Below are 13,988 nucleotides of genomic sequence, written 5' to 3' on the forward strand. Positions count from 1 at the left end.
AAAACGGACGCTAGATTTGAAAACGTTCCCCTTGTTTGCAGAGTCTGGGTCCCTCCATACAGAGTTATCATTTATGATCCATGGGTGATTAATGGACATGTGTCTTTGAGCTCGCTCTCTCTCTCTCTCTCTGACCCCTTGATCTCTCCCTCTCTGACCCCTCGCTCTCTCTCTCTGACCCCTTGATCTCTGTCTGACCCCTCGCGCTCTCTCTCTGACCCCTCGATCTCTCCCTCTCTGAGCCCTCTCTCTCTCTGAACCCTCTCTCTCTCTGACCCCTCGCTCTCTCTCTGACCACTCGCTCTCTCTGACCGCTCGCTCTCTCTCTCTCTGACCACTTGCTCTCTTTCTCTGACCACTCGCTCTCTCTCTCTCTCCCTCTGACCCCTCGCTCTCTCTGACCCCTTGCTCTCTCTCTCTGACCAGTTGCTCTCTCTCTCTGACCAGTTGCTCTCTCTCTCTGACCAGTTGCTCTCTCTCTCTCTGACCCCTTGATCTCTCTCTCTGACCCCTCGCTCGCTCTCGCTCTCTCCCTCTCTGACCCCCTAATCTCTCCCTCTCTCACCCCTCGCTCTCTCTCTCTGAACCCTCACGCTCTCTCTCTGAACCCTCGCGCTCTCTCTCTGAACCCTCGCGCTCTCTCTCTGAACCCTCGCGCTCTCTCTCTGAACCCTCGCGCTCTCTCTCTGAACCCTCGCGCTCTCTCTCTGAACCCTCGCGCTCTCTTTCTGAACCCTCGCGCTCTCTCTCTCTGAACCCTCGCGCTCTCTCTCTCTGAACCCTCGCGCTCTCTCTCTCTGAACCCTCGCGCTCTCTCTCTCTGAACCCTCGCTCTCTCTGAACCCTCGCTCTCTCTGAACCCTCGCTCTCTCTCTCTGACCCCTCGCACTCTCCCCCTCTGACCCCTCGCACTCTCCCCCTCTGACCCCTCGCTCTCTCCCTCTGACCCCTCGCTCTCTCCCTCTGACCCCTCGCTCTCTCCCTCTGACCCCTCGCTCTCTCCCTCTGACCCCTCGCTCTCTCCCTCTGACCCCTCGCTCTCTCCCTCTGACCCCTCGCTCTCTCCCTCTGACCCCTCGCTCTCTCCCTCTGACACCTCGCTCTCTCCCTCTGACACCTCGCTCTCTCCCTCTGACCCCTCGCTCTCTCCCTCTGACCCCTCGCTCTCTCTCACTTGCTGACCCCTCACCCTCTCTCACTCGCTGACCCCTCGCTCTCTCCCTCTGACCCCTCGCTCTCTCACTCGCTGACCCCTCGCTCTCTCCCTCTGACCCCTCGCTCTCTCCCTCTCTCCCTCTGACCCCTCGCTCTCTCTCACTCGCTGACCCCTCGCTCTCTCCCTCTGACCTCTCGCTCTCCCTCTCTGACCCCTCTCTCTCGCTGACCCGTCACTCTATCTCGCTAACCCCTCACTCTCTCTCTCTCGCTGACCCCTCGCTCTCTCTCGCTGACCCCTCACTCTCGCTCTCTCTTACCCCTCGCTCTCGCTCTCTCTTACCCCTCGCTCTCGCTCTCTCTGACCCCTCGCTCTCGCTCTCTCTGACCCCTCGCTCTCTCCCTCTGACTCCTCGCTCTCTCCCTCTGACCCCTCGCTCTCTCCCTCTGACCCCTCGCTCTCTCCCTCTGACCCCTCGCTCTCTCCCTCTGACCCCTCGCTCTCTCCCTCTGACCCCTCGCTCTCTCCCTCTGACCCCTCGCTCTCTCCCTCTGACCCCTCGCTCTCTCCCTCTGACCCCTCGCTCTCTCCCTCTGACCCCTCGCTCTCTCCCTCTGACCCCTCGCTCTCTCCCTCTGACCCCTCGCTCTCTCCCTCTGACCCCTCGCTCTCTCCCTCTGACCCCTCGCTCTCGCTGACCCGTCACTCTATCTCGCTAACCCTCACTCTCTCTCACTCGCTGACCCCTCGCTCTCCCTTGCTGACCCCTCGCTCTCTCTCGCTGACCCCTCGCTCTCTCTCGCTGACCCCTCTCTCTCTCTCGCTGACCCCTCGCTCTCTCTCGCTGACCCCTCGCTCTCTCTCGCTGACCCCTCACTCTCTCTCGCTGACCCCTCACTCTCTCTCGCTGACCCCTCACTCTCTCTCGCTGACCCCTCACTCTCGCTCTCTCTTACCCCTCGCTCTCGCTCTCTCTTACGCCTCGCTCTCGCTCTCTCTGACCCCTCGCTCTCTCCCTCTGACTCCTCGCTCTCTCCCTCTGACCCCTCGCTCTCTCCCTCTGACCCCTCGCTCTCTCCCTCTTACCCCTCGCTCTCTCCCTCTTACCCCTCGCTCTCTCCCTCTGACCCCTCGCTCTCTCCCTCTGACCCCTTGATCTCTGTCTGACCCCTCGCGCTCTCTCTCTGACCCCTCGCGCTCTCTCTCTGACCCCTCGATCTCTCCCTCTCTGACCCCTCTCTCTCTCTGAACACTCTCTCTCTCTGACCCCTCGCTCTCTCTATCTGACCACTCGCTCTCTCTCTCTGACCGCTCGCTCTCTCTTTCTGACCACTTGCTCTCTCTCTCTCTGACCACTTGCTCTCTCTCTCTGACCACTTGCTCTCTCTCTCTGACCACTCGCTCTCTCTCTCTCTTCCTCTGACCCCTCGTTCTCTCTGACCCCTTGCTCTCTCTCTCTGACCAGTTGCTCTCTCTCTCTGACCCCTTGATCTCTCTCTCTCTGACCCCTTGATCTCTCTCTCTCTGACCCCTCGCTCGCTCTCGCTCTCTCCCTCTCTGACCCCCTAATCTCTCCCTCTCTCACCCCTCGCTCTCTCTCTCTGAACCCTCACGCTCTCTCTCTGAACCCTCGCGCTCTCTCTCTGAACCCTCGCGCTCTCTCTCTGAACCCTCGCGCTCTCTCTCTGAACCCTCGCGCTCTCTCTCTGAACCCTCGCGCTCTCTCTCTGAACCCTCGCGCTCTCTCTCTGAACCCTCGCGCTCTCTCTCTGAACCCTCGCGCTCTCTCTCTGAACCCTCGCGCTCTCTCTCTCTGAACCCTCACGATCTCTCTCTGAACCCTCGCTCTCTCTGAACCCTCGCTCTCTCTGACCCCTCGCACTCTCCCTCTCTGACCCCTCGCACTCTCCCCCTCTGACCCCTCGCTCTCTCCCTCTGACCCCTCGCTCTCTCCCTCTGACCCCTCGCTCTCTCCCTCTGGCCCCTCGCTCTCTCCCTCTGACCCCTCGCTCTCTCCCTCTGACCCCTCGCTCTCTCCCTCTGACCCCTCGCTCTCTCCCTCTGACCCCTCGCTCTCTCCCTCTGACCCCTCGCTCTCTCCCTCTGACCCCTCGCTCTCTCCCTCTGACCCCTCGCTCTCTCCCTCTGACCCCTCGCTCTCTCCCTCTGACCCCTCGCTCTCTCCCTCTGACCCCTCGCTCTCTCTCACTTGCTGACCCCTCACCCTCTCTCACTCGCTGACCCCTCGCTCTCTCCCTCTGACCCCTCGCTCTCTCCCTCTGACCCCTCGCTCTCTCCCTCTGACCCCTCGCTCTCTCCCTCTGACCTCTCGCTCTCCCTCTCTGACCCCTCTCTCGCTGACCCGTCACTCTATCTCGCTAACCCCTCACTCTCTCTCACTCGCTGACCCCTCGCTCTCCCTTGCTGACCCCTCGCTCTCTCTCGCTGACCCCTCGCTCTCTCTCGCTGACCCCTCGCTCTCTCTCGCTGACCCCTCGCTCTCTCTCGCTGACCCCTCGCTCTCGCTCTCTCTTACCCCTCGCTCTCGCTCTCTCTTACCCCTCGCTCTCGCTCTCTCTGACCCCTCGCTCTCTCCCTCTGACTCCTCGCTCTCTCCCTCTGACCCCTCGCTCTCTCCCTCTGACCCCTCGCTCTCTCCCTCTTACCCCTCGCTCTCTCCCTCTTACCCCTCGCTCTCTCCCTCTGACCCCTCGCGCTCTCCCTCTTACCCCTCGCTCTCTCCCTCTGACCCCTCGCTCTCTCCCTCTGACCCCTCGCTCTCTCCCTCTGACCCCTCGCTCTCTCCCTCTGACCCCTCGCTCTCTCCCTCTGACCCCTCGCTCTCTCCCTCTGACCCCTCGCTCTCTCCCTCTGACCCCTCGCTCTCTCCCTCTGACCCCTCGCTCTCTCCCTCTGACCCCTCGCTCTCTCCCTCTGACCCCTCGCTCTCTCCCTCTGACCCCTCGCTCTCTCCCTCTGACCCCTCGCTCTCTCCCTCTGACCCCTCGCTCTCTCCCACTGACCCCTCGCTCTCTCTCACTGACCCCTCGCTCTCTCTCACTGACCCCTCGCTCTCTCTCACTGACCCCTCGCTCTCTCTCTGACCCCCTCGTTCTCTCTCTCTCTCTCCCCGACCCCCTCATTCTCTCTCTCTCTCTGACCCCACTCTTTTCCCATGCCTCATCTGCCTTTGTCTGTCTGTCTGTCTCTCTCTCTCTGTCGCCCTATCTTCCCCAGTCCACACCCTCTCTGCCTATTAGCCCCCGTCTCACTCTGTCCTTCCTCCCTCCCTCCCTCTATCTTTCCTCGCTCCCCCATTCTTTGCCCCTTCTCTGTCCCCTCAGCAATGCCCAGTTCGGCCCCGTCGCAGGGGCTATCCTTGCCTGGCCACATACCCGCACCGAGTGACACAGGACCAGCTCCAAGAAGTAGTGAAAGCATCCATCCACATTTCCCAGCGACGTGGCTGGAAGAGAGGAAACACGGCAGAGTTGAAAGCGCGCGGCCTTTCCCTTGTGCAAACCGCCCTTCGGAATTCCTCCTCATCTCCGTCCCCAATGGGGAGACCCCCTTATTCTGAAACTGTGGCCCCCACGAGGGGGGGAAACATCCTCTCAGACCCACCCTGTCGAGCCCCCCTCAGAATCTGATAGGTTTCAATAAGATCACCTCTCATTCTTCTAAACCCCAATGGGTACAGGGCCCAACCTGCTCAAACCTTTCCTCATCAGACACCCCCCTTCATCCCAGGAATCAGCCCAGTGCATCTTCTCTAAACTGACTCCGACTCGAGTCTATCCCTCCGTGAGTGAGACGACCAAAACTGGGCCCAGTGCTCCTGGTGTGTTCTTCCCAATGCCCCGTACAGATGTAGTGAGATTTCCCCATGTTTACACCCCCATCTTCCCCCTCGTAATAAAGGGCAATTATTCTCACCCCCGTTTGCCCCATCTGCGTTCCTCTCCCCCCCCCCCAATCTGTCTCCCTCCGCAGCGAGAGGAGGGAGCGCGTTACCTGTGCAGGCCTCGTGTAGCCGCTTGACAATGGAGAAGAGGGTGGAGGTTTGCTCCTTGTTGAAGGCCTGGTTCTTGGCGAACTGTATGGTGTAGACGTAGAGGTCAAGGAGGATGTGTGAGCGATAGTCCGACTCATTGAGTGAGAGGCACAGGAGCTGGTGGAGGGCCCTGTTCAGGGTGGGTAGGAAGGGAGGGGAGGGGCAGGAAGAGGGTGGGGGAAAAGGGAGGCTGGTTGAACAGTCTCTCCACACATCCAGATTACAACTCACTGAGGCAAAACAAACCTTCCCCCTTCCCACCCGGTTCCTCCACCCCTCCCCACCACCCCCGGTTTACTCCCCCCCCCCCCATCCAATCACCTTCAATCTGTGTCCCTCTGGTTTCCCTGACGCTCCCGTCACTGTGAACAGTTTCTCCTCATCGACTCCCTCAGAGACCCTTCCTGATTCCCAAACGCCTCGATTCAATCCCGCCCTGAACCATCCCTGCTCCCAGGAGAACTCCTCCACTCTCTCCGCAACAACTGCAGCCCCCTCATCCCCGGGACAAGGTCCAGGAAGTCGGCCTCCGCACCCTCTCCGAGGGGCCGGGTCGTCTGAACGTGCGGAGGCCCAGAATTGACTGGATATTTCAGTGAGGGTGCCCATTGTACCCTTGTGGAAGAAGCTGTATTGTATGACTGGGCTTGTCCAGCTCTGCGTGGGATCAGGGTTTTGAACTTGATGATCAGCCTCGATCATAATGAATGGTGGGGAGGCTCGAAGGGCCGAGGGGCTCCTCCGGCTTCTATTTTCTATGTCTGTTTATTTTTTTTAAATAAATTTAGAGTACCCAATCATTTTTTCCAATTAAGGGGCAATTTAGCGCGGCCAATCCACCTAGCCTGCACATCTTTGGATTGTGGGGGCGAAACCCACGCAGACACGGGGAGAATGTGCAAACTCCACACAGACAGTGACCCAGAGCCGGGATCGAACCTGGGACCTCGGCGCTGTGAGGCAGCAGTGCTAACCACTGCATCACCGTGCTGCCCCTTCCATGCCTGTTTCTATGTATGTCTATCCCGTGGGTCTCATGCGGGTGATAACACCCCCTCCCCACCATGCGGGTGATAACTCCCCTCCCCACCATGCGGGTGATAACTCCCCTCCCCACCATGCGGGTGATAACTCCCCTCCCCACCATGCGGGTGATAACTCCCCTCCCCACCATGCGGGTGATAACTCCCCCTCCCCACCATGCGGGTGATAACTCCCCTCCCCACCATGCGGGCGATAACACCCCCTCCCCACCATGCGGGTGATAACGCCCCCCCCCACCATGCGGGTGATAACACCCCCCCCACCATGCGGGTGATAACACCCCCTCCCCACCATGCGGGCGATAACACCCCCCCCCACCATGCGGGTGATAACTCCCCTCCCCACCATGCGGGCGATAACACCCCCTCCCCACCATGCAGGTGATAACGCCCCCCCCCCACCATGCGGGTGATAACACCCCCTCCCCACCATGCGGGTGATAACACCCCCCCCCACCATGCGGGTGATAACACCCCCTCCCCACCATGCGGGTGATAACACCCCCTCCCCACCATGCGGGTGATAACACCCCCTCCCCACCATGCGGGTGATAACACCCCCTCCCCACCATGCGGGTGATAACACCCCCTCCCCACCATGCGGGTGATAACTCCCCTCCCCACCATGCGGGTGATAACTCCCCTGCCCACCATGCGGGTGATAACTCCCCTCCCCACCATGCGGGTGATAACACCCCCCCCCACCATGCGGGTGATAACACCACCTCCCCACCATGCGGGTGATAACACCCCCTCCCCACCATGCGGGTGATAACACCCCCTCCCCACCATGCGGGTGATAACACCCCCTCCCCACCATGCGGGTGATAACTCCCCCTCCCCACCATGCGGGTGATAACACCCCTCCCCACCATGCGGGTGATAACTCCCCTCCCCACCATGCGGGTGATAACTCCCCTCCCCACCATGCGGGTGATAACTCCCCTCCCCACCATGCGGGTGATAACACCCCCTCCCCACCATGCGGGTGATAACTCCCCCTCCCCACCATGCGGGTGATAACACCCCCTCCCCACCATGCGGGTGATAACACCCCCTCCCCACCATGCGGGTGATAACTCCCCTTCCCACCATGCGGGTGATAACACCCCCTCCCCACCATGCGGGTGATAACGCCCCTCCCCACTATGCGGGTGATAACTCCCCTCCCCACCATGCGGGTGATAACTCCCCTCCCCACCATGCGGGTGATAACACCCCCTCCCCACCATGCGGGTGATAACACCCCCTCCCCACCATGCGGGCGATAACGCCCCTCCCCACCATGCGGGTGATAACACCCCTCCCCACCATGCGGGTGATAACACCCCCTCCCCACCATGTGGGTGATAACTCCCCTCCCCACCATGCGGGTGATAACTCCCCTCCCCACCATTCGGGTGATAACTCCCCTCCCCACCATGCGGGTGATAACACCCCCTCCCCACCATGCGGGTGATAACACCCCCTCCCCTCCATGCGGGTGATAACACCCCCCCCCACCATGCGGGTGATAACACCCCCTCCCCACCATGCGGGTGATAACACCCCCTCCCCTCCATGCGGGTGATAACACCCCCTCCCCACCATGCGGGTGATAACACCCCCTCCCCACCATGCGGGTGATAACACCCCTCCCCACCATGCGGGTGATAACACCCCCTCCATGCGGGTGATAACACCCCCTCCCCACCATGCGGGTGATAACACCCCCTCCCCACCATGCGGGTGATAACACCCCCTCCCCACCATGCGGGTGATAACACCCCCTCCCCACCATGCGGGTGATAACACCCCCTCCCCACCATGCGGGTGATAACACCCCCTCCCCACCATGCGGGTGACATCACCCCCTCCCCACCATGCGGGTGATAACTCCCCCTCCCCACCATCCGGGTGATAACTCCCCTCCCCACCCGAAGCCGATGACGAAAGTCAGGATGAGGATGTCTCTGCCTCTGGAGCCTGCAGACGGCCTGAACCTGGAGGGTGGACGTCGACAGCTCCGAACCCCCAGGGGGAGCTACAGCTGGAGGGTGAATGTCCGCAGCTCTGAACCCCCCGGTGGGAGGTACAGCTGGAGGGTGAATGTCCGCAGCTCTGAACCCCCCGGTGGGAGGTACAGCTGGAGGGTGAACGTCGACAGCTCTGAACCCCCCGGGGGGAGCAGGCTGGCGCGGGGGTGGGGGGTGGGGGTACTGCTGGAGGGTGAACGGCTTCTTCCCCATCGGAAATTAGTGAAGTCTGGATCTCTATGTCAGAGAGAGAGAGAGTGGGTGAGAGAGACTGCACGTGTGTGATAGAGTGCGCGTGTCTGAGAGTGCGCGCGCGTGTGAGAGAGAGCGCGCAGCGCGTGTGAGAGAGAGCGCGCGCGCGTGTGAGAGAGAGTGCGCGCGCGTGTGAGAGAGAGTGCGCGCGCGTGTGAGAGCGGGCGCGCGTGAGAGCGGGCGCGCGTGAGAGCGGGCGCGCGTGAGAGCGGGCGCGCGTGAGAGCGGGCGCGCGTGAGAGCGGGCGCGCGAGAGAGCGGGCGCGCGAGAGAGCGGGCGCGCGTGAGAGCGGGCGCGCGTGAGAGCGGGCGCGCGTGAGAGCGGGCGCGCGTGAGAGCGGGCGCGCGTGAGAGCGGGCGCGCGTGAGAGCGGGCGCGCGAGAGAGCGGGCGCGCGAGAGAGCGGGCGCGCGTGAGAGCGGGCGCGCGTGAGAGCGGGCGCGCGTGAGAGCGGGCGCGCGTGAGAGCGGGCGCGCGTGAGAGCGGGCGCGCGTGGAGAGCGGGCGCGCGTGAGAGCGGGCGCGTGTGAGAGCGGGCGCGTGTGAGAGCGGGCGCGTGTGAGAGCGGGCGCGTGTGAGAGCGGGCGCGTGTGAGAGCGGGCGCGTGTGAGAGCGGGCGCGTGTGAGAGCGGGCGCGTGTGAGAGCGGGCGCGTGTGAGAGCGGGCGCGTGTGAGAGCGGGCGCGTGTGAGAGTGGGCGCGTGTGAGTGTGCGCGCGTGAGAGAGTGCGCGCGTGAGAGATTGCGCGCGTGAGAGAGTGCGCGCGTGTGAGAGTGCGCGCGTGTGAGAGTGCGCGCGTGTGAGAGTGCGCGCGTGTGAGAGCGGGCGCGTGTGAGAGCGGGCGCGTGTGAGAGCGGGCGCGTGTGAGAGCGGGCGCGTGTGAGAGCGGGCGCGTGTGAGAGCGGGCGCGTGTGAGTGTGCGCGCGTGAGAGAGTGCGCGCGTGTGAGAGTGCGCGCGTGTGAGAGTGCGCGCGTGTGGAGAGTGCGCGCGTGTGAGAGTGGGCGCGTGTGAGAGCGGGCGCGTGTGAGAGCGGGCGCGTGTGAGAGCGGGCGCGCGAGAGAGCGGGCGCGCGAGAGAGAGGGCGCGCGTGAGAGCGGGCGCGCGTGAGAGCGGGCGCGCGTGAGAGCGGGCGCGCGTGAGAGCGGGCGCGCGTGAGAGCGGGCGCGCGTGAGAGCGGGCGCGCGAGAGAGCGGGCGCGCGAGAGAGCGGGCGCGCGTGAGAGCGGGCGCGCGTGAGAGCGGGCGCGCGTGAGAGCGGGCGCGCGTGAGAGCGGGCGCGCGTGAGAGCGGGCGCGCGTGAGAGCGGGCGCGCGTGAGAGCGGGCGCGCGTGAGAGCGGGCGCGTGTGAGAGCGGGCGCGTGTGAGAGCGGGCGCGTGTGAGAGCGGGCGCGTGTGAGAGCGGGCGCGTGTGAGAGCGGGCGCGTGTGAGAGTGGGCGCGTGTGAGAGTGGGCGCGTGTGAGTGTGCGCGCGTGAGAGAGTGCGCGCGTGAGAGATTGCGCGCGTGAGAGAGTGCGCGCGTGTGAGAGTGCGCGCGTGTGAGAGTGCGCGCGTGTGAGAGCGGGCGCGTGTGAGAGCGGGGCGCGTGTGAGAGCGGGCGCGTGTGAGAGCGGGCGCGTGTGAGAGCGGGCGCGTGTGAGAGCGGGCGCGTGTGAGAGCGGGCGCGTGTGAGTGTGCGCGCGTGAGAGAGTGTGCGCGTGTGAGAGTGCGCGCGTGTGAGAGTGCGCGCGTGTGAGAGTGCGCGCGTGTGAGAGTGGGCGCGTGTGAGAGCGGGCGCGTGTGAGAGCGGGCGCGTGTGCGAGCGGGCGCGTGTGAGAGCGCGCACGTGTGAGAGAGCGCGTGTGTGAGAGTGCGCCCCTGTGAGAGTGCGCGTGCGTGAGAGTGCGCGTGCGTGAGAGTGCGCGTGCGTGAGAGTGCGCGTGCGTGAGAGTGCGCGTGCGTGAGAGTTCGCGTGCGTGAGAGTTCGCGTGTGTGAGAGTGAGCGTGTGTGAGAGAGTCCGTGTGTATGTGAGAGTGTGCGTGTGTATGTGAGAGAGTGCGTGTGTATGTGAGAGAGTGCGTGTGTATGTGAGAGAGTGCGTGTGTGTGTGAAAGAGAGTGCGTGTGTGTGTGAAAGAGAGTGCGTGTGAGTGGGAGTGTGTGTGTGAGAGAGTGGCATGCTTGTGAGAGAGTGGGCGTGTTTGCGAGAGAGAGTGTGCATGCGAGAGCGCGCACGCGATAAAGAGCGAGCTCATGAGAGGGCATGAGAAAGAGCGCGCGCGAGAAGGAGTGCGCACATGAGAAAGTGTGAGAGCGCATGTGAGAGAGTGAAAGCGCGCGCGTGAGTGAGAACGTGCACGAGGGCGAGAGCGAGAACGCGCGCAAGGTCGAGAATGTGCGCGAGGGCGAGAACACGCGAGAGCGTGCGCGGGAACGAGAACGCGCGGTTGCGAGGGAGCGCGCGGGGGTGAGGGCGCGTGCGAGGGTGAGAACGTGCGCGAGGGCACACTGTTGCGAGGGAGCGCACGTGCGGGGGTGAGGCGCGCGCAGGAGTGCGCGTGAGTGAGAACGTGTGCGAGAGTGAGAACGCGCACGAGGGCGAGAGCGAGAACGCGCGCGAGAGCGAGAACGTGCGCGAGGGCGAGAACACGCGAGAGCGCGTGCGGGAGCTAGAACGCGTGCGTGAGTGAGAACGCGCGCCAGAGAGAGCGCGCGCGAGCGTGAGTACGCACGCAGAGGGCGAGGCGCGCATGGGGCGAGGGCGCGGGTGAGAGAGTGTGTGTCAGAGTGTGAGTGTGTGTGTGTGAGAGCTTTGTGTGTGTCAGAGAGTGAGAGTGTGTGTGTGTGTGTCAGAGTATGAGTGTGTGTGTCAGAGTATGAGTGTGTGTGTGTCAGAGTGTGAGAGAATGGGTGTGGGAGAGTGTGCTTCAGTGTGAGAGTGTGTGTGTGAGTGTGTCCGAGAGTGAGAGTTTGTGTTTGTGGTTCAGAGTGTGAGTGTGAGAGTGTGCGAGAGTGTGTGTGTGAGTGTGTCCGAGAGTGAGAGTTTGTGTGTGTGGTTCAGAGTGTGAGAGTGTGTGTGTCAGAGTGTGAGGGTACGTATGTGAGTGTGTCAGAGTGTGAGAGTGTGTGTATGTTAGTGTGTCAGAGTGTGAGAGTGTATGTATGTGAGTGTGTCAGAATGTGTATGTGAGTGTGTCAGAGTGTGAGAGAGTGTGTATGTGAGTGTGTCAGTGTGAGAGTGTATGTGAGTGTGTCAGAATGTGTATGTGAGTGTGTCAGAGTGTGAGAGAGTGTGTATGTGAGTGTGTCAGTGTGAGAGAGTGTATGTGAGTGTGTCAGAATGTGTATGTGAGTGTGTCAGTGTGAGAGTGTATGTGAGTGTGTCAGAATGTGTATGTGAGTGTGTCAGAGTGTGAGAGAGTGTGTATGTGAGTGTGTCAGTGTGAGAGAGTGTATGTGAGTGTGTCAGAATGTGTATGTGAGTGTGTCAGAGTGTGAGAGAGTGTGTATGTGAGTGTGTCAGAGTGTGAGAGAGTGTGTATGTGAGTGTGTCAGAGTGTGAGAGAGTGTGTATGTGAGTGTGAGAGAGTGTGTATGTGAGTGTGAGAGAGTGTGTATGTGAGTGTGTCAGAGTGTGAGAGAGCGTGTATGTGAGTGTGTGAGTGTGTATGTGTGTGTCAGAGTGTGAGAGAGTGTGTATGTGAGTGTGAGAGAGTGTGTATGTGAGTGTGAGAGAGTGTGTATGTGAGTGTGTCAGAGTGTGAGAGAGCGTGTATGTGAGTGTGTCAGAGTGTGAAAGAGTGTGTATGTGAGTGTGTCAGAGTGTGAAAGAGTGCGTATGTGAGTGTGTCAGAGTGTGAGAGAGTGTGTATGTGAGTTGAGAGAGTGTGTATGTGAGTGTGTCAGAGTGTGAGAGAGTGTGTATGTGAGTGTGAGAGTGTGTATGTGAGTGTGTCAGAGTGTGAGAGAGTGTGTATGTGAGTGTGGGAGAGTGTGTATGTGAGTGTGTCAGAGTGTGAGAGAGCGTGTATGTGCGTGTGTCAGAGTGTGAGAGAGTGTGTATGTGAGTGTGTCAGAGTGTGAGAGAGTGTGTATGTGAGTGTGAGAGAGTGTGTATGTGAGTGTGAGAGAGTGTGTATGTGAGTGTGTCAGAGTGTGAGAGAGCGTGTATGTGAGTGTGTCAGAGTGTGAGAGAGCGTGTATGTGAGCGTGTCAGTGTGTGAGAGAGTGTGTATGTGAGTGTGTCAGAGTGTGAGAGAGTGTATGTGAGTGTGTCAGAGTGTGAGAGAGTGTGTATGTGAGTGTGAGAGAGTGTGTATGTGAGTGTGTCAGAGTGTGAGAGAGTGTGTATGTGAGTGTGAGAGAGTGTGTATGTGAGTGTGTCAGAGTGTGAGAGAGTGTGTATGTAGTGTGAGAGAGTGTGTATGTGAGTGTGTCAGAGTGTGAGAGAGTGTGTATGTGAGTGTGAGAGAGTGTGTATGTGAGTGTGTCAGAGTGTGAGAGAGTGTGTATGTGAGTGTGAGAGAGTGTGTATGTGAGTGTGTCAGAGTGGTGAGAGGTGTGTATGTGAGTGTGAGAGAGTGTGTATGTGAGTGTGTCAGAGTGTGAGAGAGTGTGTATGTGAGTGGAGAGTGTGTTTGAGTGTGAGAGAGTGTGTATGTGAGTGTGTCAGAGTGTGAGAGAGTGTGTATGTGAGTGTGAGAGAGAGTGTGTATGTGAGTGTGTCAGAGTGTGAGAGAGTGTGTATGTGAGTGTGAGAGAGTGTGTATGTGAGTGTGTCAGAGTGTGAGAGTGTGTATGTGAGGTGAGAGAGTGTGTATGTGAGTGTGTCAGAGTGTGAGAGAGTGTGTATGAGTGTGAGAGAGTGTGTATGTGAGTGTGAGAGAGTGTGTATGTGAGTGTGTCAGAGTGTGAGAGTGTGTATGTGAGTGTGAGAGAGTGTGTATGTGAGTGTGTCAGAGTGTGAGAGAGTGTGTATGTGAGTGTGAGAGAGTGTGTATGTGCAGTGTGAGAGAGTGTGAGAGTGTGTATGTGAGTGTGTCAGAGTGGTGAGGAGAGAGTGTGTAGTGTGAGTGTGAGAGAGTGTGTATGTGAGTGTGAGAGAGTTGTGTATGTGAGTGTGTCAGAGTGTGAGAGAGTGTGTATGTGAGTGTGAGAGAGTGTGTATGTAGAGTGTGAGAGAGTGTGAGTATGTGAGTGTGTCAGAGTGTGAGAGAGTGTGTATGTGAGTGTGAGAGAGTGTGTATGTGAGTGTGTCAGAGTGTGAGAGAGTTGAGTATGTGAGTGTGAGAGAGTGTGTATGTGAGTGTGTCAGAGTGTGAGAGAGTGTGTATGTGAGTGTGAGAGAGTGTGTATGTGAGGTCAGAGTGTGAGAGAGTGTGTATGTGAGTGTGAGTGAGTTGTGATGTGTAGTTGTCTGAGTGAGAGAGAGAGTGTAATGTGAGTGTGTCAGAGTGTGAAGAGTGTGTATGTGAGTGTGTCAGTGTGTGAAAGAG

The 13,988-nt window shown here is 60.3% G+C and overlaps 1 protein-coding gene across 2 annotated transcripts in view; it reads right to left on the reverse strand.

Moving 5' to 3' along the window:
* Positions 1 to 13,988, reverse strand: part of cfap119 (cilia and flagella associated protein 119) — a 57,196-nt gene that overhangs the window by 24,576 nt on the left and 18,632 nt on the right. For both annotated transcript variants that reach the window (XM_072484151.1, XM_072484149.1), the window contains exons 3-4: positions 5,171 to 5,340; positions 4,552 to 4,622 (exon numbers count right to left, since the gene is read on the reverse strand). In XM_072484151.1, coding sequence (XP_072340252.1) covers positions 4,552 to 4,622; positions 5,171 to 5,340 — 241 coding nt within the window. The remainder of the gene's footprint in view (positions 1 to 4,551; positions 4,623 to 5,170; positions 5,341 to 13,988) is intronic.

The sequence above is a fragment of the Scyliorhinus torazame genome, chromosome 19 (assembly GCF_047496885.1).
Source record: "Scyliorhinus torazame isolate Kashiwa2021f chromosome 19, sScyTor2.1, whole genome shotgun sequence".
Lineage (NCBI taxonomy): Eukaryota > Metazoa > Chordata > Chondrichthyes > Carcharhiniformes > Scyliorhinidae > Scyliorhinus > Scyliorhinus torazame.